The 27,988-nt window shown below is 52.5% G+C and overlaps 2 protein-coding genes across 3 annotated transcripts; one reads left to right on the top strand and one right to left on the bottom strand.

Annotated features, from left to right (window-relative positions):
* Positions 1-477: 477 nt before the first annotated feature.
* Positions 478-7,517, bottom strand: LSM4 (LSM4 homolog, U6 small nuclear RNA and mRNA degradation associated). The gene is made up of 5 exons (XM_082297971.1): positions 7,405-7,517; positions 7,165-7,206; positions 6,949-7,047; positions 4,055-4,238; positions 478-1,927 (listed from the first exon to the last, which is right to left on the bottom strand). The coding sequence occupies exons 1-5, from the start codon at positions 7,405-7,407 to the stop codon at positions 1,839-1,841; spliced, it is 417 nt and encodes a 138-aa protein (XP_082154097.1). The 5' UTR covers positions 7,408-7,517; the 3' UTR covers positions 478-1,838.
* Positions 7,428-23,661, top strand: PGPEP1 (pyroglutamyl-peptidase I). Of its 2 annotated transcripts, none has more exons than XM_082297970.1 (5): positions 7,428-7,716; positions 10,868-10,920; positions 15,627-15,743; positions 16,515-16,747; positions 17,670-23,661. In XM_082297970.1, the coding sequence occupies exons 4-5, from the start codon at positions 16,542-16,544 to the stop codon at positions 17,860-17,862; spliced, it is 399 nt and encodes a 132-aa protein (XP_082154096.1). In that variant the 5' UTR covers positions 7,428-7,716; positions 10,868-10,920; positions 15,627-15,743; positions 16,515-16,541; the 3' UTR covers positions 17,863-23,661. The 2 variants fall into 2 exon arrangements, with proteins under 2 accessions (XP_082154096.1, XP_082154095.1); XM_082297969.1 differs by lacking the exon at positions 7,428-7,716 and adding an exon at positions 7,954-8,030.
* The last annotated feature ends 4,327 nt before the right edge of the window (positions 23,662-27,988 follow it).

Genomic DNA, 27,988 nt, shown 5'->3' with positions numbered 1-27,988 from the left:
AGCTCCATCACCTGACCCCAGAGCTTGGCCAGGAGATAAGGAGCACTTGGAGGACTCTACCCTGAGCTGGAGCCAAAGGTCCCATTGTTGCAGGCAGGATTTATCCTGCCAGAACAGACCTTAAATCCCAGCAGTGTTTCCCTTTCCAGCAGGGAAGCTGCAGCACACGGAGCCTCTGCGGCTGCAGGGATCCAAAGGGAGGGAGCAGGTTGGGAAGGGAAAGTCTGACACAGCCTGGGCTTTGTTAAAATGCCACACGAGTTTTCCAGCAGGGAGGACACATCACCCCACTCCCTGGAACTGGCTCCCTGGGATGAGCACGGAGTGCTGGTCGTGGCCTCAACAAGGAACAGCTCCGCGGAGAACACGTGGCTGGTGTTGGAAACTGAATGTTTAGGGATTTATCCCTGATTCCAGGGCTCAGGGAAGGGTTCTGGGTTGGGCAGGGCCCGGCAGCATCACAGACACACAGAGGGAGGCGGCTGGAAGAGGCTGGAGATTTATTCCCACTCACCACTGCGCCCGGTTCAATAAACATTAAAAAAATAAGTCTATAAAAGCATGTTCTTCACTCCTTTTCAGTACAGTGGTGATGGCAGAGGCTCTGATATGAGAACCACTTGTACAAACCCAAAACCTGTTCAAAACTACTCACAACATCCGTTTCCCCCCCAAATTCAGCTGTTTCCTCCATCCAGGGGGGGTTGAGGCACACCCAGAGCTGTTTCTTCCCCCCGTGCCCTCATGCAGGTGCTGAATTCAGATCAGCCAGGATATTCTGAGGGTGCATTTTGCCTATGGGATGGAAGACTGGAGCCACCTGACCTGGGAATTCCCAGGAGTTTTCTGAACCTACAGGAGGGACACGTTCACACGCTGGCCTGTGTCCCCAAGGGAGGATAATTGGTGGCTGGGGAAGGAAGTGACAGGTACAGCCAGTGAGGTCAATCACCAGGTACTGGAAGAAATTAGGTTGAGAAATATTGTCAGAGTTCAGGACTTGGTGTCTCAGCAGAAGGGAGAGAGTTATGAAAGTGGGGGGGGGAAATAAATCCATGTAAATCAACTCAAGTCACTTTTCAAAAGAAATTTTAAAAATCCCCCATGAGGAAAAAGGGGCACACCAGCCTCATGCAAAAAAAAAAAAAAAACCCAAACACACAGAAAAAAACCCTGTTCCTTTGAAGGAAACTTCTAATCTGAAGTCAAATTAGCAATGAACTAATTGGGAAACGCTCATTTGTCACAAAGCTCCCTTGGGAACAAGGCTTGAAGGCCAATGTCCATCCCAAGTTCTCCTTTAAGCCACTGGAGAAACAGAACCCACTGGCCAGGAGAAGAAAAGCAATAGCTTAAAAGTTTGTTGGTTTTAAAAAAACCCCAAACCTTTAGGACTATTCATGTACAGGAACAACATCCTCAAGTTCAGCGTTTCTCAACCAAAACACATCTGTTACAAACAAAACAAGTTTCCCGAGTTTCAAGTATTAAAAAAAAAAACCCACATCCAAACAATCCAGAAAGTGTTTGTTTGCCTTCCTTCTGGTACCTCTGAACAGGAAAATATTTTAAATTAAACCCGGTGAGCCTGAAAAGTTCACTCTCAGGAGAAGGCAGAACCTCGGTCCTTAACCGTGAATGAATTTTTAAAAAATATTTCCAATGATTTCCTGACTACGAGGAGTGAAAACTCCACCAGATTAAAGCATGAGGGCCTTCCAAAGGAACACGATTTGGGCTCTGACTCTGATGGAAGAGTGGGAAAGGGAATGTTTTTGGACACGTGGCAACCCTGAGGTGACAAAACCCAAACTGTCCCCGGCCCGGGTGCAGACATCTCACTGCTTGGCTGATTGCCTGCCTGGCTTTTTTTCCTGCTGGCCTCTTCCACTGCCTGGAATTCCTCGGCCACGGCCACCGAACACACCTGTGGAGCAGAAAGGAAGAGGTAACAGCATCCCTGTGAGCCAGCAATGACGCAGAGCTGCAGTTATTCGTGTTTTACCCCAAAACTTGCTTATTTTTGGGTCTTAGAAGCAGAAATGTGACTTTTGGACTGCTCCTTTTCCAGTCCCAGACCTTTATTTCAGAGGTGCATAAACTCATCCTCCCCCCAATCAGCAAGTTCAGCAATATCTCCCTGGTGTGTAAATCTCATGGGAAATTGAAGTTTCTTCCCAAAAAATGGAACCAGTGAAGTGACAAATTTAAAATCCAGGTTGTAACGTGTCCCCTGAGAGCTGTGGGGGCAAGCCAAAAGCTGGACAGAGCAATCCTTGGCTCTGGAGAGGGCACTGAGCACAGGACAGCAGGGATTTGGGAGGCTACGGAGAGCTGAGCATCCTCAGACCCTGCCACGGGAGCTGCTGAGCCCACCCCTCAGAGTTATCCCCAAAAATCCATCCAAGGGATAAAGGGATGCAGATCCATACAAAAGGCAGAACCCAAAGGAGACCCAATCCAAGCACTGGGCCCAAGAGCTTCTCTAGAGGAGGAGACGTGCCCCAACCAGAGGGAAAACATAAATTATTCCCAACCCCGCAGTGCTTGGGATGCTCCGACTGCTCCTGGGGCAAAGGCTGGCGACTTCTGAGTTTGGCAAGCAAGAAGTCAAAGGAGGAGGATTACCAGTGTCAGAAACAATAATCCTTTCAACTGTGAGCACAATTACAGCTTCCCTCCTGCCTGCTGGCCTCCCAACAAAATTGTCCTGCCTTTATTTCTTTTTTTTTTTTTTTTTTTTTCTTTTTTCTTTTTTTCCTCTCCCTCCTCCCTTCGTGTCTCAGTAAGGAGAGCCAAACCTTTGAGCTAATTAGCAAATGCCAAAGCTTCCCTTGAAAATATTCCATCAGCAAATCGAGGCTGCCCATGGAAGCAGCAGGAGCTCCACCTCGGAGCCCAGCCCTGCTCCCCACAAGGTGGGTATGGCCACAGCAGGGAAAACAGCGCTTTGTCCAAGGAACCCAACAAAACTTCTGTGCTGGACACGGCGAAGGCAAGGAGGGGAACAAAAATAAAGATTTGGAAAGGTCACTTCTGCGTGCTGGGAGCTCCCAGGGGCAGCAGGAACGGCGGGGATTTGGGGAAAAGGAATGGGAATCGCAGGACGCCGCGCGCCGATGGCCCCGGGTCAATCCCACCTGTCCTGCCAGGATTCCTGGCATAGCCAAAGCACAGGCAGCTCCTTAAGGCAGCTCTCCAGAGAGGCTTCACACGTCCCTGTCCCAGCCCCCAGGGCTCCTTCTAAAATTTAACTCGGGATTTTTAAGCTCCCACTGCAGGCGAAGCCTGGGCCGAGAGCAGCCCTGGGGTTCTGACGTGACCACAAATCCCGAAGACGTGGCATTAGGGGTGAGCAGGAGAGCAGAGGAGCAGCTCCCAGGCTTCCACCGGGATAATCTGGGGGAAAAGGAGCAGCATATCCCCCAGCTGAAGTGCCCTGGGATCACCTACCCCCGTGAAATGGGAAGGGTTGTTTTGGTGACCTATTTCTTCTGAAGTGGCAACCTCCCCTTTATCAGAAACATGAATTATTCATGTTGCAGGAGGAACTCAAATCCTCAGATAGTTGGGTTTTCTTTAATATAAATACATCAACAGGTCAGGAAATCCAAAGCCCCATTTTAATGGGGGTGAAGATGATTTTTTTCTCTCACTGCCATGGGCACAGCCCAGTCTGTTTGCACTATTTTCACCCAGAACAGCCATTTGTTTTCCCCCCCACGCTTGCTAAGCTACAGTTCTGCAGGGCCACGCTCCCAAACGAGCCAGGAGGAGCCGAAACAGTCAAGTTCAGACTCTCTTAAGCTCCTGCCCAACCCCAGAAACGAGGGAGGCCCATCCCTGGCACGAATCCTCCCTGTTCCTTGGCAGGGGCTGCCTTATGCGCTCGCTCGACTGGATCCTGCACAGGAGCGGCTCCAGCTTCTCCCAGACACAGCCCTGGGTTTAAAACAGAGCAGCAGGAGCTGTTCCTTGCACAAGAGGGGAAATTTTAAAGGCAGGGATCCCACTCCCCCCTTTCCAAGCTGGGATAAAAAACCAGGATTTTTACCTCGTCCAGCTCCTCCAACCCCACGGCCCTTCTGCTGCTTCTGCTGCTGCATCCCACCACGGCCTCTGCCCTTGGACACCACCTCCTCCTTCACCATGTCAATGATTTCGTCGGGGATCCGCAGGTATTTGATGGTGCTGCCGCGGATGTAGCACTCTGGCATCCTCCAGAACTTGTCCCCGTCCTGTTGGGGAGCAACACGTGAGGCCACAAGCAAAACCTGGTGGTTTTGGGTCACTTTTAAGGCATCTGAGTGTTTCTGGAGAGGGCGAGAGCTCCAGCAGTCTCTGCTGGGAGCATTATCTGTAACCAGTTGTGGAAAAGGGTGGGTTTAACTCCCCAAAAACACCCAGCTCCACAGACAACTGAGGTTTCAATTTGTTCCACAGCTACCTCAAACACTGGCAGAAAATGTCAGAAGAGGGTGAGGAAACGAGGCCCCTTCTTCTTCCCTTCTTCGTACGAGAAGGGAATTGAAAGTGGGACAGGAGACACGAGTTAAAATCGTGGTGAACAACCATTTCTGGTAAGAAAAACGCAGCTGTGGCCGGGATTCTTCTCCAGCTGGGAGTCACCCCACTGCTTCACTCCTCTGGGGGGTGTGGAGGGAGCAGCAAGGCAGCTCTGGAGCCAGCTGGCTGAGGGCTGTGAGCCTCCAGAGCAGCTGAGGGAAATAAGGAGCTCACACATCATATATTTATTAAAAAAAAAAAAAAAAATTAAAAACTCTTCAGGTGCCCAGTTTCGGAGCAGCCGCCTCCCTGCATTGCTTTAAGGCAGTTTCAGGGTTTTCCTGGGATGCCATGGGCTTCCCTAGGACTCAGCCCAGCAGGGTTTCAGCGAGTGGTTGTGGCAATGAGAACCCGGAGCTGAACAACAACGCTCTGGCCATGATGTAACTGGGAGGAGGGACTGGGACCCGCCTCGTCCCGGCTCCGGCAGGGCCTGGCTGCAGCTGGGATGGCTCCAGCCCAGCGATCCTCATGCAGCCGAGGCGCCTGCTGTGTCCCGGGAGAGGAGGTGAAACCAGCACGCCCCGTTCCTCCTCTCCCGGGACACAGCAGCCGCTTCCCCCCCCACACCCCAGAGTTATTTGGGGCAGCTCTGCCTGCACGGGCAAGCCCAGGACGAGGCAGAGGAGCAACAATTCCCTTCCAACAGACGCCCGGCAAACCCCACCCTGCCTTGGATGTGCCTGGCTGCTCCTTGGCTCGGGATGCAGGAAGGGATGGAGCTCCAAACTCCGTCGCTTCCTCGTTCCGGCCTCCCCCGAGTAAACAAGCGGCTCCCGGCTCGTTGTCCCGTGCCATCTAGTGGCCAGTGCCACCAGTCCCACCAGTCCAGCCCAGCAGATCCATGTTCACCCGGGATTTGGGGCCGTTTGAAGGCAGCTGAGGCCGCTCTCCTGTGTGCCAGGTCACAGAATCGTGGAATCGTGGAGGGGTTTGGGTTGGGAGGGACTAAAAGATGGTCCAATTCCACCCCTTCCACTATCCCAGGGTGCTCCAAGCCCCGTCTGACCTGGCTTGGGACACTTCCAGGGATCCAGGGGCAGCCACAGCTTCTCTGGGAATTTCATCCCAAACCCTCACCACCTTCACAGGGAGGAATTCCTGCCCAATATCCCATCTATCCCTACCCTCTCGGTCAGTTGGAAGCCATTCCCTGTGTCCTGTCACTCCATCCCTTGTCCAAAGTCTCTCCTCATGTTTCCTGTCGGCCCCTTCAGCCACTGGACGGCCACGATGAGGTGACCCCAAAGCTTCTCCAGGCAGAGCAATCCCAACCCTCCCAGCCTTTTCCCACGGGAGAGCTGCTCCACCTCTCCTGAGCATCTTGGGCTTGCTCCAACAGCTCCACGTCCTTCTGGGTGACCATTCCGGATCACCCAGAGGGAACAAAACCTGAGCTGCTGCTCTTCCCAGGCAGAGCACAGAGCCTTCGGAGGCAAATTCCCAAGGAGAAGGGCAGCACCACCTGTGTCCTGGGTAAGGCTTTGCTGTCACCTCCTCTCACTCCCCCTCCTGCTAAATTCAACAGTGGCTCCTTGTCCCACCACGACCCAAGACGCAGCCACAGATCCCAAACCCCCCTGTTCCACCCCAAAATTCCCTCCCAAGCCTCACTGAGAGTATCTCCTCTGTCACGCTGATGTGCCCCAACATCACTCCAACCTCCTGTCGTGGAGACAACGGGAACTGGGGGCTTGCAGAGAGATTTTTGGAAGAACAAGCATCCCTGCCAGCCTCTCCCGTGGAGTTCTGACATTCCAGGGCTGGGAAAGCACAGCAACAGCTCGATTTCCATCTGTCTGCGCTTCCCACAGGGACGAGACCAGACATTTATGATGGAGGTCAGAGCCCAAAACACAGATCCCAATCTCCTGGAGCACCGTTGGCCAAGGGCAAAAGTCCCAGACAGCCTCAGTGGGTGAACCTCACTTGGATGTGGAGAGGGGAGAGACAGGCAGGGAATAAAAGGGATTGCGGTGTTTGAGGCTGCCTGGGACAGGTGAAGGCTCTGATTTTTGGGAAACTTGGATCAGCATCACAGCACATGGCCCCCAGGCCCTCACCCAGGGGGATGAGGGACCCCAGCCCTGATCCCGTGCTGTGCCGAAAGTCACCTGCACACACACACAAGGCAGCTCCTTCATTATGGACATTACCAATAATTAGATTAAATTTGCATTTCAGGCAGAGGTCAAGTGATGCGAGCTACAGCAGAGCCAGCCTGGCTGCAGGGACAGAGCTTGGGAACCCTTGGGTGACCCCTGTCCAGGCCTGGCTGTTCCCTGTGGACACAATGGGTGGGTGACCACTGCCCGGTGGCGGTTGCTCCCCGTGGACGCTGCCGTGGGTGACCCCTGCCTGGTGCCGGTGCTCCGGCCTTACCCGCGATGTGCAGATGACCTCCCGCAGGTTGATGTTCATCCAGTTGTCGCAGCTCACCAGGTGCCCGTTGTACGTCTCCCCGTTCTTCAGCTCCACCAGCTGCGAGAGAACAGGAGTCACGGGGCGCCGGCCCAGCCCCGGTACCGGGACGTGCCCGGTGTCACCCGCACGGCACCGGCGAGGGGAGCGGGGCTGGGCCGCGCGGCCGGTACTCACCATGGGGTGGTTCTGCGCCGTCTTCAGCAAGGACAGGGGCAGCTGCGAGGGGAAGAGAGGAGAGAGGCCTCAGGCACCGACCGACAACGGGACACCGGCCGGGACACCGACCCGAGCACCAAGCGGGGCACCGGACACGCCATCCCTGGCGTGGGGGGAGAGACGAGCTAGGCCCTCCCCACCGCTCCAGCCTCCCCCCGAGCCCACTCCCGGTTCCCCGGCCCCGGTGCCGCCGCTCACCATCGTGCCGGACCGGGAGCCGCCGCCGCGCCGGGCGCTGCCGCTCAAACCGCCCCCGGCTCCGCGCGGGGCCAATCAGAGCGCGGCGCGGTCCGGCCGCAGCCAATCAGAGCGCGGCGCGGTCCCGCCGCAGCCAATCAGAGCGCGGATCACGGCCTGGCCGCACCGCGCCGCCCGGTCCGCGCCTTTGCGGCGGCACCGCCCGGGACGGGACGCGCCGGGACGGAACGAGACGCGCTCCGGACCTCCCGGTACCGCGGCCCCGGTTCGTGCTCCCCCACAGCCGGGCGGGGAACGCCCGGGAGGCTCAGGGTGAGCGTTTTGTTTAACCAACCCCCCCCGCGGGTGCCGCGCTGAGGCGGGCGAGCGGCAGCCCCTCGGGCCGCGCTGCGCACGGAGGGTGCCGGTGAACGGGAACGGGTGAAGGGCTCCAGGCCGTCCCGCTGCGGGACTTCCGCCGTGGCGGCGGAAGCGGCGGGCCCGGGCGGCGCGGGGCGGGGCGGGCGGCGCGGGGCGGGGCCGCGCTCAGTGCGGGGCGGCGGCGGCAGCGGGACGGGACGGGACGGACGGGACGGGACGGGACGGAGCCGCGATGGAGAAGCCGCGGCGGGCGGTGGTGGTGACGGGTACGGGGCGGCTTTGGGGGGGCGGTGAGAGGGGAAATGAGGGGGGACGAGACGGGGGACCCCTTCCCTGAGGGGGGATTGGAGAGGGCTGTCTGAGGGACCCTTCCCTGAGGTGAGCGGGGGCTTCGAGGGAAGGGTAGATCTGGGGGTGAAGGGGTCTGGGGGTGTAGGTGGGAGTCCCCTTCTCTGTCGTGGGGAGCTTGGTGGGAGAGCAGGTTTGGGGATGCTTTTCCTGCCCTAAAGGGGTCGGGGGTAGGTGGAAGACCCCTCCCCGAGGTGATGGGGGGCTTGAAGGGGGTAGGTGGGGGACCCTTTCTCTCTGGTGAGGGATCTGGGGGAGAGGAGTAATTTTGGGGATCCCTTCACCACAGGGCTTGGAGGGGGTAGTGGGGAACCCCTTCCCTCAGGTCGTGGGGGAATAAGTGGGGGACCCCTTCACTGAGATGAGAGGGGGTCTGCTGTCCCATCAGAGTGTGGCTGAGGGAATGGAGAGCGGGGACTGTCCCTCGGGGGGCTGTTTGGGGGGGCTGTCCCCTGTGTGGGGTGATAAATGGGGTGAAGAACAAAATCTGGGGGGCTTTGGGGCTGGTCTGCTGTGTGTCAGGGGTGTCAGGAGCTGGGGGGGGGTACAGTGGTGAGGGGCTTTGCCGCAGCTTTCCTAACACTTGTCCAACCAGTGGGCACTCAGATCTCCTTTTTCCATCCCTGACCCCATCCCAAAGGTTTGCTAGTCGCAGAAAGAAGGGAACCGAGCCTCCCAAGGAGCAGAAAACCCAATTTGGGGCACAGGGAGGGGGGAATTGCCCGCTGACCACCCCACCCTGAGCCGCCAAGGTGTGGGAGCCGCTCCCCAAAGCACCCCCTCGGCGCGGCAGCGGCGCCTCGGGGAAGAATGAGCGGAGGGAACGAGAGGCCCTGGCGTTGTCAGGCTCTTCCCGGGGTACAAAGGCCGCTCGGGGTGATTTGTGGGTGAGGCCGTTCTGTGACAAATGGGGAACTCGCCGAAACTATTCAGGTCTCCCCCAGCAGCTGAAGTTGAGGCCGTTTGAATAGCGGGGGCTCGGCGGCGACGCGCTGGAGCGGCCGTAATCGCGGGCAAAAGTGCCTTTTCCAGGGAACAGTTGTGGGGAGCCAAGGAGCAGGTGGCAAATCCTGCCTTTCCCAACCCCAAATCCAGCACGGAGCGGCCGCGCTCGGCAGTGACTAAACAGAAAACTTGCGTCAGGAAACGTTCTGCTGCTCGCGAGGCTCCTCCACGCTCTTTTTTTCCCTTTTTTTTTTTTTTTTTTCCTCCCAGGGAAGTCTGGTTGCAAAATGCAGTGGTTGCCTTGTCAGCTCTGCCCCTGTTTGATAATGTCATCGATGTCACGCTGAATTTCGTTTAAAACCGGGGATGGTGTCGTGTTCCCATTGGGTTCCCAGCCTGTGCTGGCCGAGGATAAGCGTTATTTGTGCACAATTTCTTTTTTAGAACTCGTTAAGGAGATAATCCCATCACTATCCCTGCAGCTGGTTTACTGCTAATGAGTCTTGGAGGGCCCCGTGGTGGATGTGCTGCTCTCCGTGGGGTCGGGTGCTGCTGACAAAGTTCCTTATGTTCCTGGGAAGGGATAACACAAGGGATCCAGGCAGGAGATGAGTCAGAGCAGCGATAACCCCAGCTGTGTTTGTGCCAGTTTGCCTTGGGATTCAGAGCAAGGGAATCATGCCCTGTGCCTGGGCACCTGTAGAATTTCAGCCTTTCCGTGGCTGGGTTGTTAAAACGTGGATTTCAGTTCTTTTATAGGATTATCACGCTTTATTTAGGAATTAAACTTAGCAGGTTTGCTTCCAGAGAGCCGTGTGGGACTTGCAGAAGCGGCTGGAAAGGCATTAATTTGCCTCGTTCCCCTGTCATAGATTGTCTCACACCCCTGCAGTTCTGCTCGCAGGAAAACACCCCCAACATTTTGGGTTTTGTGGGAATATTTATTTTGGCGCGACAGCAGCGCTGGGTTGAGATCCACGCGCGTGGACGAGCCCACGCTTGGGAAATTCCTCCTGTGCAGCATCACCTCAGCCTGGCTGGGGAGGGCAAACACAACATTTCCATTAAGGTGTCATCTGATATTTGTGGTCCCTCTCGGATCCTTTCAGGGGCTGGGCAGAATTTATGTCTCCTAATTGCAGGAGGCTCGGAGGGCAACACTGACATTTTAAATTAAAGCATATCGACGTTACGCCCAGATAAATTGCCCAACCTTTGTGTGCTTGCTCAGGAAAAAAAAAAAAAAGATGTTATGGATTACCAGTTAACTCCCAAGTTATTCATTAGGGATTTAGAGGTGCTGAAGGAAGTATTTTTGATAAAGCCTCAGTAGCCTTTGCTATGGCGTGGGGGGGTTGTCACCAGCTCTGTTTATTTCCTTGTGAGGTGTAATTAATGCTAACGAAGATCTTGGGGAAGACCCTGAGCGGAGAAGGAGCTATTTGAGGCAGGCTTGTGGAAGCATCTGCTGCGGGCTGAAGCAATCAGGAATAGAAAATCCAATCATGGTTCTAATTCTGTGACATCGGGCAAGTTAGCTGCTAGTGGCAAGTTTTTCTAACCTGGGCAGGAAGGAAAAAAAATCTTCTCCCCAAGGAAAAAACAAGTTTCTTTTCAAGCAAATTATTGTTTTCCTTCACTGTAGTTGAAATATTCCAGTGCAGGTGTCTTGTTTGATACTCGGATGTCAAGAAATAAGGATTGAGTGGTAGAAGTGGGGTTTTTTTTTCAGGAGAACTAAACCAGGAAAGCCCAAACTTCTTTGCAACTTGAAGTTGAGTCAAATCTGTGAATTTTTCTTCTCTTACAGGGTTTGGGCCGTTTGGAGAACACGCTGTGAACGCCAGCTGGATTGCAGTGCAGGTAACCCCTGAATTTTCCTCTTAGGAAGTCAAAATAGAGCGCAAATCCCCACAAATTCGGGGTTTCAGCTCTTTTTTTTAAAACTTACAACTTCTTCCCGAGTTTATTAACCGAGCTCACTGCAGATATCCAGATGGTCAGCTGGATAATGTTTGATTCCCTGCTCAGGAAACAATCCCTTAGCTGGTGGTGGAGTTTAATGAGATTGAGTTAATGTAGCTGAGGCAAGCGAGGAGTTCCTAGCTTTGGATGATTTTAAGTGGGGCAGGGAGCTTGGAATCTTCCTCTGCCCTGGAGAATTCAAAATAAACAAACCAACCGACCAACCCAGAGGGATTTGGATGTTTTTTTCTCTCAGTTCTAACTTGAAGCTGGGCCAGTTGCTTCACCTTTGAACTGAGTCTCATCCCCGAGAGGAGACTCCCAGCCAGTGGTTTTGTGGAGTTGCCTGAGTGTCAGGAATCTGATTCCAAGGCAGAGCTGCCTCTTTCCTCCCCTGGGTCAGCCCTCTCTGCTTGGCTGATGGGACAGGAGAGTTTCTGGGGAAATGCTTTTCCTGCAGGTCCTCCCTGCTCGAACAAATCCATGCCACTTGTAGCTCCGTGTCTGCCTGAGCACATTTCTAAAATCCTGGAAAATCCTAAGGGACCCACAAGGATCATCCAGTCCAACTCCTGGCCCTGCACAGGACACCCCAAAAACCCCACCCTGTGCCCAGGAGTTCATCTGTGTGAGGCTGATACTCCACAAATGAGGCAAGAAGAAGGAATTAAGCTCTTTCCAATGGAATTAAGGGTTTTTTTTCTGTAAAAACACTTTTTACGGGGATGGTGCTGCCACATTGTCCCACTTCTTCCTTCTTTGTCACTTCTGGATGGGGTTTGTGGCAAAGCTACTGGGAATTCCACAGTACCTTTTAGTACACTTGCCCAGGGAATTAAATCTATTTTTCTCCCCAACACGTCTCTCTCCCCTTCAGAGCTCTGAGATTAATATCTTCTTTCGAATGCTTTTAAATTAAATCACAAACTCTAATCAATTACAGCCAACTGATGTCCAGCTGTCTAATGTGTTGGCTGGTAGGAGAAGACAAAACCTTTGCCTCCCAGGGCTTTTTGGGAATGAATATGTTTAACTTTGGGTCACTTTGGAGGAATATGCAGGTCGTGGATTGGGGGGGAGAGGAAAATACAGGACATTCCTAAAAATCAGAAGTGAGGCTCCTGTATTTGGTTTGTTCTTGCTGGTGTAGTGTCAGCTATTGTAAATAGCTGCTTTTATTTTAGAGGAGACAGACAAAAGGGTGTTTTTGCAGCAGGAGGAGCGGTGGGTGTTGTGATGTTGCTTAAGAAAGTAAAAACAAACCCAAAGAGAAGCAGCTCCTTCAGCCTGGCAGCTCGAGGCACTGGTGGCTGCTCAGCTGTGTGGCTGATGGATGAAGTCATCACCTCCATTTAAAATCCAGTTTTAGGGGCTTGGGGGATGTTTTGAGTGGACAAAACTCAGAGTTGGGGGTGTTTTGAGTACAAACCCGAGCCGCGCTGGAGGATCCGGGTCCTGTTCGGTGGCTGGCGGATTATTGTGACTGAAAACGTCAGCTCGGAGGCAGCGGGGAGGATTTGCCTTTCCTTCCCCTGTCTCAGCCCCCAGAGGCCCAGACAAAAAGGAACAGCATGTCTTTGAGCCCAGGCGAGGTGGGCATTGTGCAAGTTTCAGACGGGGACTTCATGGAGCGGAGTGGACACAAAGGCGTGTCTGAGTTCCCGAATCCCAGACGGTGTGATCTGCATTTTAATAGAAGAAAAATCAATTAAACAATCTTTGGAAATCCTTCCTAGCTCTAGGGCTAAGCTAGTTCTGGTTTATTGCATCTTTTATTATGCCACATCCCGAGGATAAAATTCACTTCTTGGTGTTTTTTTTGTTTTCTCCCCTGGTTTTATTTGGGTTCTCCCGCAGAACACGGACACACGGTGTGAGTTTTCCCTGGAACTGCAGTGAATTTCTGTCTGGTTTTGCAAGCTGACTGATTTTTACACATGGGTACCTTAAATAGTGGCAGCAGCAATCTAATAATGCTGCTGAAATGAAACGTTTCCAAATTGCATCCAGAAAAAAACAGTGAAATGTTTGGGCTTTTACTCACGGGGGAGAGCTTTCCTATGAACTCAGAGGGAAGAATAACTCCTTTCTGCTTTATTTCAAGGCTCGCAGCAAAAATACTCCGTGTTGACGTGGGTTTGCAGTTTTGTGTTTTCATCGTTTCAGTATTTCAGTTCAGGATTTCTTTTTTTTTTTTTTTTTTTAACCAAAGATTTTTTGCTGGGGAGGGACTTCCAAGAAGAAAAAATTACTTAAATGGGCTTTTCTCAGCGCGTTTCCTGCCCTCCCTGCTGTGACTTAGGTGTGGGCACAGGTGTGACCTGTGGACTGTGAAGCTGCTGGGCTCCTTCATCCCCCCAGAGTGCTTCTGGCCGAGGAGGAGGAGGAGGAGGAGGAGAGAGGTCAGAGTGCATTTTGACATTAGGAAGGACAATTGCTGTCAGGGTGTCTAGACAGACCTGATAAGGATATTAGAGGCTCACAAAGAGCAGCATTGTGGAGGGGTCAGGGAATCGGTCACACATGTTCAGTGGGCTGTGTTTGTCAGGTAGACAGGGCTGGGGGGGAGAAGTTGTGGGTCTGGGGGGGTGGTGGGTTACAAACATCTTCATTATGGAGCGCAGGGCTTGGTTAAGAGAAAGTTGTGGCTTGGTAAAGTTAAGGTTTAAGTGGCTGGAGGAGGTGGTTGTCACTGGGGAAGTTTCTTTTTTCATCCAGCAAAACTTCCCGCTGTCAAATCCATCTCTAGGAGCTGTTTCCTTCCTAACCCTTCATCTTCAGGAGCATCACTTCTCGTTAGAGAAGCGGTGATGAATCCCAGCCAATTAACACTCCTAAAGAGTGTTTATCCTCCTCCTGAAGAGCCTGACTGCTGTTTGAATACTCTCATTTGTAAACTCCTTCGCTTTATTAGGGCTCCACGTAAAGCAGGGGAGGTTTTGAAGGCAGGTTTGTGTAAAGGAGCTGTGATGAACCATCCCTTGCATCCATCTCTGGTAATGAATGTCTGAGTGTGCCAGACACTAATCAATACAGCAAGGCTTTAATATCAGCCTTGCCCTGGGAGCCAGAGCCAGTGATTTATCATTGTTGCTCATATCTGCTGCTCTGGGAAAGTCTCACTCTTGCCTTTCTGGGTGTTTTAGTTCTCTAAAATCCTGTTACATGGCCGTGGTTTGGCCCTACAAGTGTAAAAGGTGTTTTTATCCTCAGTGGAAAACCACTCATGCTGATAAAAACACAGAAAAATGAAAGCAAGACACTGCTCACGTTTGTGTGGGGGAGGCCTAAAACCTCAGCTTGTCTTCTCCTCTCAAGTGTCTTTAATTTTTAATTTTTAACCTGGGGGAATACAAGTTTTGAGAGTGGAAACAGCTGATCTGCACTGCTTGGCCTGAAGCTTGCAAGGAGGAAAATAAAGCCTGAGAATTGCTTCAAAGAGCAGCTCTGATCACCAAATCCAAACGTGGGACAGAGGTAACTTAGTTTTTTCTGGGGTGTTTGGAAATGTCCTTTGACAGTTTGGTGGCTTTTACCTCAGATCCATAAGAACAGCTACTTTTGGTGTTTGGTGACAAGAGGAAAGCTTGATCCCACTTAGATGCCCCAGGAATTCCTTCAACATGATGGCCAAGGTCTCTTCTCCTACTGGAAAAACGCTTCCTGGTGTCACCTGGCTCCAAAGTTTGGGCTCAGCTGATGGTTTTGTTTAAAAACCCTTTTTTTTTTCAGAGGTTTCAGACTATCTTTGAGTTCCTGGAAGTTTTGAGTTGACGGCTCTGAGAGGTTTCACTGCTGAAGTACCAGATGAGCTAAAGCCTTACTGGTGGGACTGGAGAGACCAAAGCAGAGCCAGAACCATGGGCTGTGTGTAAGGGGGAGCTCCCAGTTTTGGGATCAAACAGTGCTTTCCAGTCAGGAATACTGGGGAGAAAAAAACCACAAACAAACACCCTTTCCTCTGGTTTTAAAGTCTTTGCAAGGTGTTTAACTGGCACTTAGTGTTAGAAAAGGTTTGGAGGAAATAGGCTCCGTTTATTGCCAGGATATTTGGGATGTTTTCATGTCAGAGAGGGAGAAATAATTTACTGGGTTAGTTGAATCACCAGTGCTGTCACCCAGCCCTGAGAGCTCTTTATCTGGAAATAAATGTGAAATTACTCTCCAGGCCAGCAGTCCTGGATGATGGATAAAATCCTTCCAGTCCCACCTTCTCCACGCTGTCACTCCTTGGAAGAAGTAGGGACTGTGAGTCTCTCCCTCTATAAATAACAGAGCCAAGATTTCCTTGGGAGTGTGGGTGTTGCTGATAACTGTTGTCAGTTAAATGTTGATTTCTTTGTTACACACGCATCAGAGCCAGACAAACGGCTCTGTGGGTGAGACTCTGAGCACAGGTGGAGAGATGCCTTTGTTGTTCCCATTATGGGTTTGCTTTTTTCATGGTGGTTGCTGTAAACTCACTCCAGGTGCTGTTTACAAGGTTATACAACCTGGTGTAAACTGGTATTGAGTCCCTCACTCTGCCATTAAACCTTCCAGGAGTAAATCCTCTGCTCGCCTCGTGTCTGACCATCTTGGCTTTGCTTTCCTGGTGTTTTTAGGAGCTGGAGAAGCTGGGGCTGCGGGATGACGTGGATCTGCACGTCTACGAGGTCCCTGTTGAGTACCAGACCGTGCAGAGACTCATTCCTGCCTTGTGGAAGAAGCACAGTCCCCAGGTGAGTGAGCAAAGGGAGGAGAAAAAACCACCCAGCAAAGAGTCGGAATCTGCAGTGGGCAGCATGTGAAGTCTCCCTTTTAATGATTCCTTTAGCCTGGTAGTCCCTGGCTGGATCTTTTCCTGTTTTGTGGTGAGAACATGTGAATTTGTAGGATTTTACAGCTCGGAGTGCTCCAGTTCACAGAGCAGTGGGTGTGAAGGGGCCACAGCAGAGGGCTGTCTAGACAGCTCGTGGTTTGTCTGTGCCACCTGGGCTCCTCCAGCAGCTGTGAAGGTGCCAACGTTCCTTTTTACCCTGATTAAATCACAATTTAGGTCAGGAGGGGGGGGAAATGAGAAGAGTTGTGCTGTGCAGAACCCATGATAAAAATGCCTCGTTCCTCTGATACTCACGGGAGAACCCCTGTAACACCTCCATGGTTCACTGGGAATGGAATCATGGAAGCCCAGAGTGGCTTGGGATGGAGAGGACCTTCAGATCATCTCACAGAGTCATTTAGGCTGGAAAATGATCCAAGAGCCTCGAGTCCAACCTTTGACTGCTCACCACTGAGTGCCACGTCCAGTCCCTAAAGGCACAGGATTCCGTGGCAGGGTGGTGGTAAGGTGTCACCAGGCTTTCGGTGCCTGAAGGGAGCTGGACTGGGAGTTTAGACAAGGGAACAGAGTGGCAGAGCAGGCACAGACCCCAGAGATAACACAGATATCCCGAGCTGCAAGGGTCCCACGCGGATCTCCCACGCTCTAACCCGTCCCTTTTCCCCGGCAGCTGGTGGTCCACGTGGGGGTTTCGGGCATGGCCACCACTGTCACCCTGGAGAAGTGTGGCCACAACGTGGGCTACAAGGGGCTGGACAACTGTCGCTTCTGCCCGGGCTCGCAGTGCTGCGTGGAGGGCGGCCCCGAGTGCATCGACTCCATCATCGACATGGACACCGTGTGCAAGAGGGTCTCGGCGCTGGGGCTGGATGTCACCGTCACCATCTCCAAGGACGCCGGCAGGTGATCCCTGGGCACGTGGGGTCAGGGAATCCTGGAATGGCTTGGGTTGGGAGGGACCTTAAAGGTCTGCCAGTTGTATGCCAGGGTGCTGCAAGCCCCGTCCGACCCGGCCTTGGGCACCGCCAGGGATCCAGGGGCAGCTACAGCTGCTCTGGGAATTCTGTCCCAATCCCTCCCCACCCTCCCAGCCAGGAATTGCTTCCCAATATCCCACCCATCCCTGCCCTCTGGCAGTGGGAAGCCATTCCCTGTGTCCTGCCCCTCCATCCCTTGTCCAAAGTCCCTCTCCAGCTCCCTTGGAGTCCCTTAGGGACTGGAAGCCTGGTGACATCTTAACACCATCTTGTCACCCTGTTCATGGAATCGGGGAATCCCAGACTGGTTTGGGTTGGAAGGACCTTAAAGCCCATCCTATCCCACCCCCTGCCACGGGCAGAGACAGCTGCCACTATCCCAGGCTGCTCCAAGCCCCATCCAAGCTGTCCTTGGACACTGCCAGGGTTCCAGGGACAGCCCCTACACCCCGTACCCTTCCCATGGAATCACTGAGGTTGCAAAAGCCCTCTCAGATCATCGGGTCCAGCCATTCCCCAGCACTGCCAAGGCCACCCCATGTCCCCGAGTGCCACATCCACGTGGCCTTTGAAGCCTCCCACACCTTTCACTTCTCAGGGCTGGCAGCACCACCTGGTTTTCAGTGGCCAGGAGAACAAAAAATAAAAAAAGAAAGACATCCACGTTTTTCATCCTAAATTTAATTAGAACAACCCCAGACTCACAACTGCTGCCTTACATTCCGCGTCACTCCCCGAAATCCCAGGGCGACGCTGAACCATGGGAACCTACAGCTCGCTTTATCCGTGTTTATCCCTTATTTTTGGGGTGTTTTTTTTGCTGAATAATCTCTGTTTTTGTGTTCCAGGTACCTCTGTGACTTCACCTACTACACCTCCTTGTACCAGAGCCGTGGGAGGTCGGCGTTCGTCCATGTGCCTCCTCTGGGAAAACCTTACTCTGCAGAACAGCTGGGCCGGGCCCTGCAGGCCATCATAGAGGAAATGCTGGATGTTTTGGAGCATTCTGAAGACAAAATCAATTGTCAACATGAACACTGAGCCTGGCCAGGAGCTCTCCTAGTATTGCACTTCCAAAATTTTCCCTGCTGCCGAAGTATTTGGGGGGGGAAAAAAAAAAAACAAAACAGAACAAAACAAAAAAAACGGTTCCGGATCCAGAATTGGAGACTTCAAGGGGGAAAAAAAGAAAAAAAAAAAAGAAAAAAAAAAAGGAAAATTCCACAAATTCCACTTCTAGAAATTAACTTTTTTTTCTGTCGAGTCTGTGAGTTTCAGCCCAAGCAACAAAGGATTCGAAGTCTCTTCTCTAAAACACCTGCAGCTCCTCATTCCTGAAGGGAGTGTGCTGGGAGCTTCCAGGGAATGAATGGATCCTCACCTGCTGGATCCCATGGGAAGTTCCTCACCTGGATTTGGCCTTCAGCTGCAGGGCGTTGCTCACCCAGTCCTCTCTCTTGACTAATTCTTGAGTTGAAAGGTTTGCTTTCAGTTGGTTTTGGGTTTGTTTTCCCCCGTCGACCCAAACTCGAGGTGATAATATGGAAGGACAACGGGAAGGAGTTGGGATGGTGTGGGATTCTCCTGGGAAGCAGAGTTTGGTGGGGATGAAGAGCCTGAGATTGCTTTGCTGAAATGGAAAATGGTTTTAGGCACTGATTCTTCACCCCACGTCCTCCAGACATCCATAGGGTCTCTGTAGCTGCAGTAGAAGGGGTGTGTCTGGGGTTCCTTTTGGAACCCAAATCCAGCTGGAGTTTTTTTTTCTTGAAGCCTGACTCCTAAATCTTTCCAAATGTCTTTTTCCTGCCTTTCCCTCCCTCAAGTCAACCATGTACCTCCTGTACCAAACACCTCGGTTCAAGTGTGTCTAAAACCAATCATTAGTGGGTAAAGAGCTTTGCTGAGGGCCACTTTCCCCACGGGAGATCTTTATCCTGGGCCCTTGGTGCTCGCTGTTGTTTTTAAGGTGAAGGTTGAGTAATTTATAACTCCCTTAGCTGCAAATTTTCCCTCTCGTTCCAGGTTAGGAGAGTAATGTTTAACTGAGATCCCAATTCCGCCTCGACTGAGTGGAGGCATAAAAATGCAGGCGGGAAGACATCCTGCCAAATCAAATGTCAGCCCTTCAGCCCAACCGCCTGGAAGCCAGAGGCAGTGATTTGAAATCAAGGAATTTTGCTTAGAGTGAGGTTCTGGGCTCTTTCCTTGGTGTCCCTCTCCCAGTGGGAGGGTGCAGAAGGGCTGCTGCTCGTGGGAGCTTCCCCAGGAGTTATTCTGGGGAAGGGTGCACGCAGGGTCTCAGCAGGTGGGTGGTGCTGGTCGTGCGTGGAGATTCGCTGGCAAATTTTGAGATTCCGACAAAACCCAGCTGAAGCTGGGGCAGGAGCAGACACAAAACCGGTGGCTGAGGCCTCGTGGGGAGGCTGCTTGAATGAAGAAGTCTGTGGTTGGAATGGATGCTTTTACAGATATATATATATATATATATATAAAATATATGAAACCAACGTTCTGAAAGGTTTTTGAACCCCACGATTTGAATTTCTCTGGTGCTGACTGGCTCTGCTATTGTAACTCTCAGTGAGAGCTGCCCCGAGCTTGCCAGGAGAAGTCTGGTGGCAAAGGACAAAACCACTCCTGGCAACCCTTGAGACAGGACAAAGACTTTGCAGCTGCAAGGACTCTGCTGAGGGCACCTGAGCAGGAAGATTTTTTTTGGATAGACCCAAGGAAATTCCTTCTCTGTTCACTATCCAGGCTTTCCTGCTCAGAGGAATTTGCCTTTGAGTGAAACATTGTTGTTCCCATCGAATCCGAGGTAGCACTTGTCAGATTTCCTGATTAGTAATTTATTCTATTTAATATTTTGTTGAAATCTTCGTGCTTTGACACAGGTTTGGGGTTTTCTTTGTGATTAGTTGAGCTCCTTATCCCATAGGATTGTCCCTTTGTTGGTTGGAAGTTTCTGTCCTGCGTGTTTCGTAGCTGCTAAACTTGGGGAAGAGGAATATCCGCGTGTCCCGCGGGGTTTGGTGATGGAGCAATTCCCAGGAAAGCTGATTAATTCACCTGTAATGTAGCTGTGGATGAAATGGAAGTGGGAAATCAACAGATTGGTGAGGCCACACCCAAAAAATTCCCAGTGTGGAATCTCAGCAGGGGTGGGAAGAGCTGGTGGGACCCACAGAGGGGTTGGAGCAGGACCCCGATGGGCTCCGCGAGGGATCGGCGTCTCCAAGTGAGATATTCCCTGTCCACCCCTGTCTCTGCAGCCTCTGGAGCCTCAGAGATCCCCCTGGATGTGGCTGCTGGCTCCAGCTCCATCAGCAGGGAGCGCAGACAGCAGCAGTTCCGTGGGCAGAGCGTTTCCCACGCGGGTTTGTTCAGCCTGGGGAGTTATATCCTGTTCAGCACCTAAAAATATTCCTTGCCTGGGTGCTCTCTGCTGTTCCAGGGGAAAATCCGGAGCCAATTTCTGTGCCTGCTGGAGTTTGAGGGCTGCAGTGCTTGGCCTTGGGTGTGTCAGCGTGAAAAATCCCATTTTTTTGGGAATACTTTGGGCGTTGCTTCGAGCTGTGCTTTTCCTCCCAGTCTGCTTTTGGGAAGCTCCACGTGATCAGTTCCTTAGAAAACATAATTTATTTTATCCTCTTTTTTGGGGAAGGGGGGTTTTGGGGAATTAGTCCTGAGGCTATGTTTATAAAAGGTGTCTTGGTGGTAGAGAAATTTCCTGTAGCCCAGCTTGGGAAAAACGGCATTAAACTAATTTTATTTAATATGACCTAAATTAAATACTTAGGGGTTGAGTTTTTGGGGTTTTTTTAAAGCTTTTTGTTCAATTCACAAAGCTTTTCCTACAGATCCATATTTTTTTGGGGACTAGGACACCAAACTGATGCAGAGCTTCAAAAAGCTGATGTTTTGCTAAATCCTGTTCCCTTTCCACATCATCCATTAATAGAATTTGCTAATTTGCACTGACTGGGAGACCTGTTGCCCAAAACCTTTGTGCCAGTGAGTACAAGTGTAGGAGGTTCAGGTGGAGTGTTCATTCCTGTGCCTGCAGTGTGGGAAAACATAAAAAACCCGGGACATTTTAGGATGCTGTGACTGCAAAATTGTCTCTGGGGATAAAGGTTCAGGGGGAGACGGGGCTGAGGATTTTTGGTGTGGAAGAGAGGATTAGGGAGGTTCTGCTGGATCGGGTCTGGTGTCATTTATCTGCCTGGAGCGGGGTCTGGCCCACGTGTGGGGGAGTGTTTGGGATGACAGTTTAATTGTTCCAGTCCTAAAGTGCTGCAGAGGATTTTGAGGAGCTCCAGAGACTCATAAATGTCTTGATTTGGTGCTGCTGCTGTCGGGAGGTGAATTAAACTTGGGAATCTGCTTCATAACCCCAGGAAAAAGGAGCTGGGAGCTTGGAAGGCTCTTGACCTCAAGGATTCCTGTGGGATTTGATGATCCTGAGGGATCCCTCCCAACCTGAGGGATTCTGTGGTGGGCCTGAAGGGTGCTCACCTGGTGCTGTTTGGAATTTTTGGGGGGAGAACAGCAGAGTCTGGGCTCCTGCAGAGCAGTTCCACTTACCTGGAGCATTCCCCAACCTCCCAAACAGTGGGAGAGGTGGGAAAGGATGGAAAGGTCAGGAAGAGGGTTCGAGGTGTGGAGTGTGGTTGTGACATGAGACTGCAGCTGAGAGCTGCTGAGCTTCATTCCAGGAGGGGCCTGGCTGGGGCTGGCAGAGTCAGAGACATCATAAAAAACAAAAAAAACCAAAAAAACAAACCCTAAAAAGTCGCTCTGCTTTGGGATAAATTTGGGATCGATGCTTCCTTGGAGCCACGGGGATGGTGATGCCCACGGCAGGAAAGCATCCCTTGAGCCAGGGATGAGTTCATTATCACCTCCACAGGGTTTGTGCTGTGGAAAATCCCGTAGGAAAAGGGATTTTGTGTCTGAACTCACCTGGGGCCAGGTGTAGCTGTAGCATCCAACCCCCTCCCATATGTCCCAAGCAGGCAAAATTGAACCTTTCGGTGCCTCAGCAGCTGGCAAAGGGGATTATTCCAGGAATTCCACTGGGATAAGAACCCAGGAGCTTCCAGGCCTGCTTGGACAGCACAGGCTCCCAGTGTTGGTGGTTTTGGGAAGGAAAAGTCTAAAAAAAAAAAATTAAAAATCCACCGAAGTTTCTTCTGATGCTCAAATAATCCTGAGTTGAATTGGAACTGGGGGGTCTTTAAGGTCCCTTCCAACCCCAGCCATCCTGGGATTCTCTGACTCGCTGCCCTGGCGGGTGGATTCTTTTAGGAATTTTTTTAGGAATTGCAGGAGGAGGAGGAGGAGGAGGAGCTTCTTCAAACCAAAAAATGGGAAAACCCTGGAAAGGAGGGAATTTGGTGAATCCCCACTCCCACGGGAGCTGCAGCAGCGATGACGGTCTGGCCGTGGGGGGTTGTGGTTTTAATTCCTTGTGACTCCCAGATCTTTTTTAGCTTCTCCTGGATTTCTCCTGGGTTTCTCACTCCAGCCAAGGCTCAGACACAGAGCTGCTGCAGGAGGGAGTGGTGGTGGCTGAAATCTGACTGAAAATCAGGATCTTTAGGCATAAAAAGTATTTCGTGTGGGGCTTTTTCTTCGTTCTGATTTCCAGATTTCACCCCACGGTGCAGATGAAATTGTCAGCAAGGAATTTGTACAGATCCTTTCCCAAAGTAACTTCGCCCTTCTTGTCTCCTTTACTTTAATACTTTACCCAATGATATTTTAATGGCTTAATTTTATTTTAATGATAGGAATTTCAGAGTTGCAAAGGCTCTTTCTAACTTGATTGACTTGGAGGAAACCCCCCCCTTGTTGATACCATAAATACTCACCTTGATGTAGATGGATTTGTTATTTTTGCACCAGAATCCCTAATTTTTTGCAGTATAAAGTGCACTTTTTCATAAAAAAAGAAAAAAACCAACAAAAAACCTTGTATTCCTGTCTGATGAGTGTCTTATGTGCTGAAAGGGATGTTCTGCCAAAGCTCCAGAGCTGAGGACGTCGTTAATTCCTCGAGGTGTTCACTGAAACCCGGGACCTGCTCAGTCTATTTTAAGACAAAGTAGGGAAGGAAATGCCTCCCCATGAATAGGAATTAAGAGATGGGAAATGAAACTTCTCACTGCCCTTACAGAAAACTCCGTGGTACTTCAAAATCCACCTTCAGGTTTTCTATTGCACCAGCCTCTTAAATCACAAATGTTTACCTTGATGATCAGGGAGTGCCTTGTCCCGTGCTGGGCTCACGCTTGGGAAGCAGAATGGTGGGGATGGATTTTGCCCGATGCGAGGGTGAAAAAAGTTGGGCTGGAAACCCCTGAATTGGTGGGAATCCCCATTTTTATCCGTGGACGCTCCTCAGAGACTGCACTGAGTTCCCCAGGTTTGCTCACACGCGCACACACGGACCTGCCGGAGGGAGCAAACAGAATTGGCTGCTTCATCCCCCACTTTTGGTTGGGTTGGCCCAATTCCGAAGGGTTTTGCCGTCTCCTCTTGGAGGGAGGTGTTTGTCCAGACCCTTTCCCAGCGTCACTCAGGCCCTCCGTGTGTCCCTCGTGAAGCCACCCCGTGTCTGCGTGGGCGTCTCGGGTGCCGCCGTTCTCGTGCTTGTCGGGACTCTTGGAGCACCAATCCCAACCCCTCGGGGCTTCTGTTCTCTCCGTGTGTTCTTGCAGTGCCTTGTAAATCCCAACGATCCCGAGTGTCCCGGGAGGGCTGCGGTGTCAGGGGCCGGCGAGGCGCTCCCAGCTTGTACTGCCGGCCTGGACTTTGTAACCGAGGATTTAAACCCCCGTTTCAAAGGAAATAAAGAGTTTGACTCTGACTCCGTGTGTCCTGTCACCCTCGTTGCTTTTAAAGGTGGTGGTTGGTGCAAAGCCATTCCCCCAGCACTGCCCTGTCCGCCCTCAGTCGTGTCCCCAAGTGCCACATCCACGTGTCCTTTGCCCCCCTCCAGGGATGGAGACTCTGTGCTGGCGGCTTTGAGGCTTCTCTCTCCCTGCTCCTGCTGCTACTGGGACTGACTGGGAGCAAACTGGGCTGGCTGGGAGGGCTGGTGCCACCAGATGGTGCTGCCATCCAGGCGCACTGTGCTCGGTGTCACCCCGGACACGGCCGAGGTGCCATCCCTGCACAGCTCCAGCTTGATCCGGGACACGGGGAGGGTGCGACAGCAAATGGGGAGGCTGTGACCCCTGCACAGATCCAGAGGGATGCAGGACACGGAGCAGGTGCAACACCTGGACGGCTCCACGTTGATCCAAGAGGGTGCAACACTGCAGAATTCCTGCTTGATCCAGGACAGCTGGAGGCTACAACCCCTCCACAGCTCCAGCAAGGTCCTGGGGGCTTCTCCTGGTCCCCACTTTCCTGGTGTGGCGGAGGTGGCAGGACAGGGAGTGTCACGGGAAGGGACAGCGGCACAACCCTGTGAGGGCTGTTGGTGTCACCCGTCGGCAGCAGCTCCACGGGATCCAGGCGGAGCAGGATGGAGTTGGATTCATTACCCAAGGTAATTAAAACCCAGACCAAACCTGGGGTACCTCGTGGTTGGGGGCTCAGGGAGGTCACGCCGTGGTCCATTCCCCTGCTTCGGGTGCTCTGCGTCTGGAGCAGGGATCAGAATGGAAAACCTCACTGTTCCTCTGGAATCCCTGCTTTTCTTCCGTCTTCTTTATGCCCTAAGAATGGGTTTTGGGGTTTTTTTTCCCTGGGCTGCCATGGTGATCCTGCTGAGCTCTCCAGCCGTTTCTTGGAGATGGAGCTTTTATTCCACCCACCAACCAACACCCGGCACACGCCGGCACCGGGAGGTTTGGGGTGTCCCTCACAGGTGAGCCGGGATTTGAGCTCCTTGGAGCGGCCACTGAGCCAACCCTGATGATTTCACTCCCCTTTTAATTCCCTTTATAAGGTGAGAAGCTTTTCCTGCACGGTGTTCCCGGGGTGATGTCACACCTCGGGTAAGTCATGTGCTCGTTGAGGTCATTTCACAAACAGAACCCTCCGGAGGAACAGATCCAAGGTTTTGTCCATGTGAGGAGGCTCCTCATGGAGCATCCCAATGGATTCCTTGGCGGAGACGCGGAGATTCGTGGAGAAGATCCCTTTGGTGGCCTGGCTCCTCGTGGATTTTACTCCTTTCTTCTTCTCCGCTCCCATTCTTTCCTCCTCCCCAGCTCCTTCCACCCCTTCCTGAACGAGGTGGGATTTTTGGGCAGCGTCCATCTGGCAGGCTGCTCCCGCTCCGTGTTTTCCCAGCTTGCAAATCAAAGCCGAGCTCCGGCAAAGGTGCTGCCCGAGGGCTCCCCAGAGCTTCCACCCAAACCTCGCAGCTGCGGCTCTGGGGCAGGGGAATGGCTGGAATTTCCTGCCCTGGCTGCCTTCGGTGAGGCGTGTGTGGACACGTACCAGGGCATGTCCCAGGGCACATCCCAGGGCAGGATCCGCTGCCTCCCACCCCCTGGGATGGGTGCCTGGGCATGGACACGCTCCCGGCGCGGCGCAGAATTCCCAGGATGAGCTTCCCGTGCCAGGGATGGTGCTCTGGCTGAGCGTTTCCCCATTCCACGGCTCCTCACGGTGCCTTTCCCTGCTGCCTGGCAGTGCCTGGGTCCGGGAGATGCAGATGGATATTCTCCAACAACCTCTGCTGCGGGACGGGATTTTCTTGGCCGGTTCCCAGCCGGCACCACGGCTCCAGCCTGGGGGAAAATCTCTCCGTGCTGCTTCTCTCCAGCTGCTTCCCGCTGCCGTGGATGCTCCGTGCGGGAGCGACGTGCCCTGTGTACACAGCCCTTTCCCGAGTCACGCTCCGGTGACTAATTCCCTCCTGATGGGCACGTGGAGCCTGAGCCGTGTCCGGGTTCACAGCTAAGTACATTTATTTCATCTGGAGGTCGGACTGACAGTGACTTCCCCGATTTCTCCAGCAGCTTCCATCCTCATTCCTCATCCAAAATTGCGCCTTGTGCTTCGAAAACCATCCGGGCGCTTAAAATCCTACATTTTTAAGGATGTTTTGGGGTTGGACTTCTCTTGTAGCATCTTCCTTGATAAAAGGGATGTTGTTCTGGGATGTGCCCGGGTTGGATTTGGTTTCTTTTATCTATTTTTCCCATCATTTAAAGCATCCACACTAGAAATCCTACAGTTTTAAGGAGCTTTCTGGGTCGTGCTTCCCTTTTATTATGTCCTGAGGGTTTCCCTGGTAAAAGAGATGCTGCTCTGGGATGTGCCCAGGTTGGGTTTGGTTCCCTCCATCCATTTTTTCCCCCTGCTCAGTGCTGAAAGCTTTTTGGAGGAAAGATTTAGAGCTCATCTGTCTCCCTTGGAGCCTTGAGCTTCATTGCTGTGCTCAGCACCACCATCCCAAGGGATCACAGGCCTGGGATTTCCTCTTGGACCTACACCAGAAATGGAGGGAAAGGGCTGTTTTGGCATGTTGGAAGGGTGAGATTGGACAGGAAGATGCTCCCACTGTGGAAAAGCTGCTTTTGAACCATCACATCAATCCTGCCCAGGCTGAGCTTGTTCCCTGCTGATGATCCTGAATATCCTCATCCTGACTATCCTGAGCTGGAAGGGACCCACAAGGGTCAGGAAGTCCAGCTCCATGATGCTCTCAAGGGATTCTATTTAATGTCTGCAAGCTGAAAATCATCCTCAGCCGAGCACAGACCCTCCCTGGAATTCCCTGTCCAGGGAGCCCATCCAGGAAAGATGCTCCCCTTGGTCAGCAGAGAACATCCTGGTGCCGAAAGCAGCAGCATCTCTGAGAGGAAGGTGATTGTGGGGTGAGTGAGGACTTCCCAAGCCAGATTTCCATTTTTGGTGGTTGGATCAGAGGCATTTCCTGCACTTCCCGGGCTGAGGGGGCTGGGAATCCGAGTTAATCGTTGACCGCGGGTGCAGCTGAGGCAGGAATGTCTTTGTCCAAGTGGAGCAGAAGTCTCATTTTTGGGAGATGCTGTAAACTCACAGCAAAGGGAGAAAAATGTGATTCCTGCTGTGATGGGGCACAAGCTGCTTTTTGCTCGCCTGACCCGTCCTGGTTGTCTTTGATTTAGAAACATCCAAAGGTCACCGCAGCGTCCACTCTGCCGATTCATCATGACAGCGGCCAGCGCTGGGAAAACACGGGCTGCCGCTTCCCAAACATCCCACGCTGGCAGCCGAGGGACAGCCCTGTCTCCTATCCCTCCGTGCCCCTTTCCAGACCTGAAAAGAGATGGGGTGGAGCAAACCCCACCTGGGGTTCTGCTTCACCAAGGGATTTCTCACCCCCAGTGATCCCTGGTCCAACTTCGCTCGAGGCCAAGCCCTAAGGGCTGCTTGGAGCTCCGTGTGGTGGCAGCAGCCGGGCTGCTCTTCCCTTCTTTGGTTGACAAAACGCCATGGGAAAGCACAAATTGCCTTTTTTCCAGGGAATATCCTCCCTCCAGCATCCAACTTGCTCAGCCTGAGTGGTTTTGGGGAGCACTGAGGTCCTGTGGGATGTGGGAAGAACCTGATCCCTCTCTGCTGGTCCCAGGGTGATGCCACCAATTCCCAGGGGTCTCTGGGCACTTTTTTTTGGGATCCCTTGCTCAACAGCTGTGAGGAACTGATAGCCCCAAAATCTGGAAGGCAGCACTTCCCCTCTTGCTACTCGTGATAAGGAACTCTGCAAAAAACCCCGAACTTTCTGCCAGCTCGGGTAGCTGTGGGGAATTTCCTGCTTTTGGGCGAATTGAAGCCCTCTGGAGCCCCCTGCTCTGTGTCTTCACCATGTTCCCCACCAACCACCAGCATCTGGAGAAGGGAAAAACATCATTTATTCGGAATCACGGAATGGTTTTGTTGCAAGGGACCTTAAAACCCATCCTGTTCCACCCCCTGCCACGGGCTGGGACACCTTCCACTGTCCCAGGTCGCTCCAAACGCCATCCAACCCGGCCTTGGACACTTCCACACCATTCCAGGCTCAGCTGTGCACAATCTGAGCTGTCCCAGAGTTGGATCCTCCTCACCCTCAGCCCACCCCAGCTGCTCTGAGGTCCCTGGGAACAGCAATCCCCTGGGCATCCCTGCTCTAGATCCCTGCCAGGAGAGCTGTGCTGAGATGAGGGATCCA

Source organism: Coloeus monedula (assembly GCF_965178545.1).
Source record: "Coloeus monedula genome assembly, chromosome: 27".
NCBI lineage: Eukaryota > Metazoa > Chordata > Aves > Passeriformes > Corvidae > Coloeus > Coloeus monedula.
This window is presented reverse-complemented; position numbering and strand designations above follow the sequence as displayed.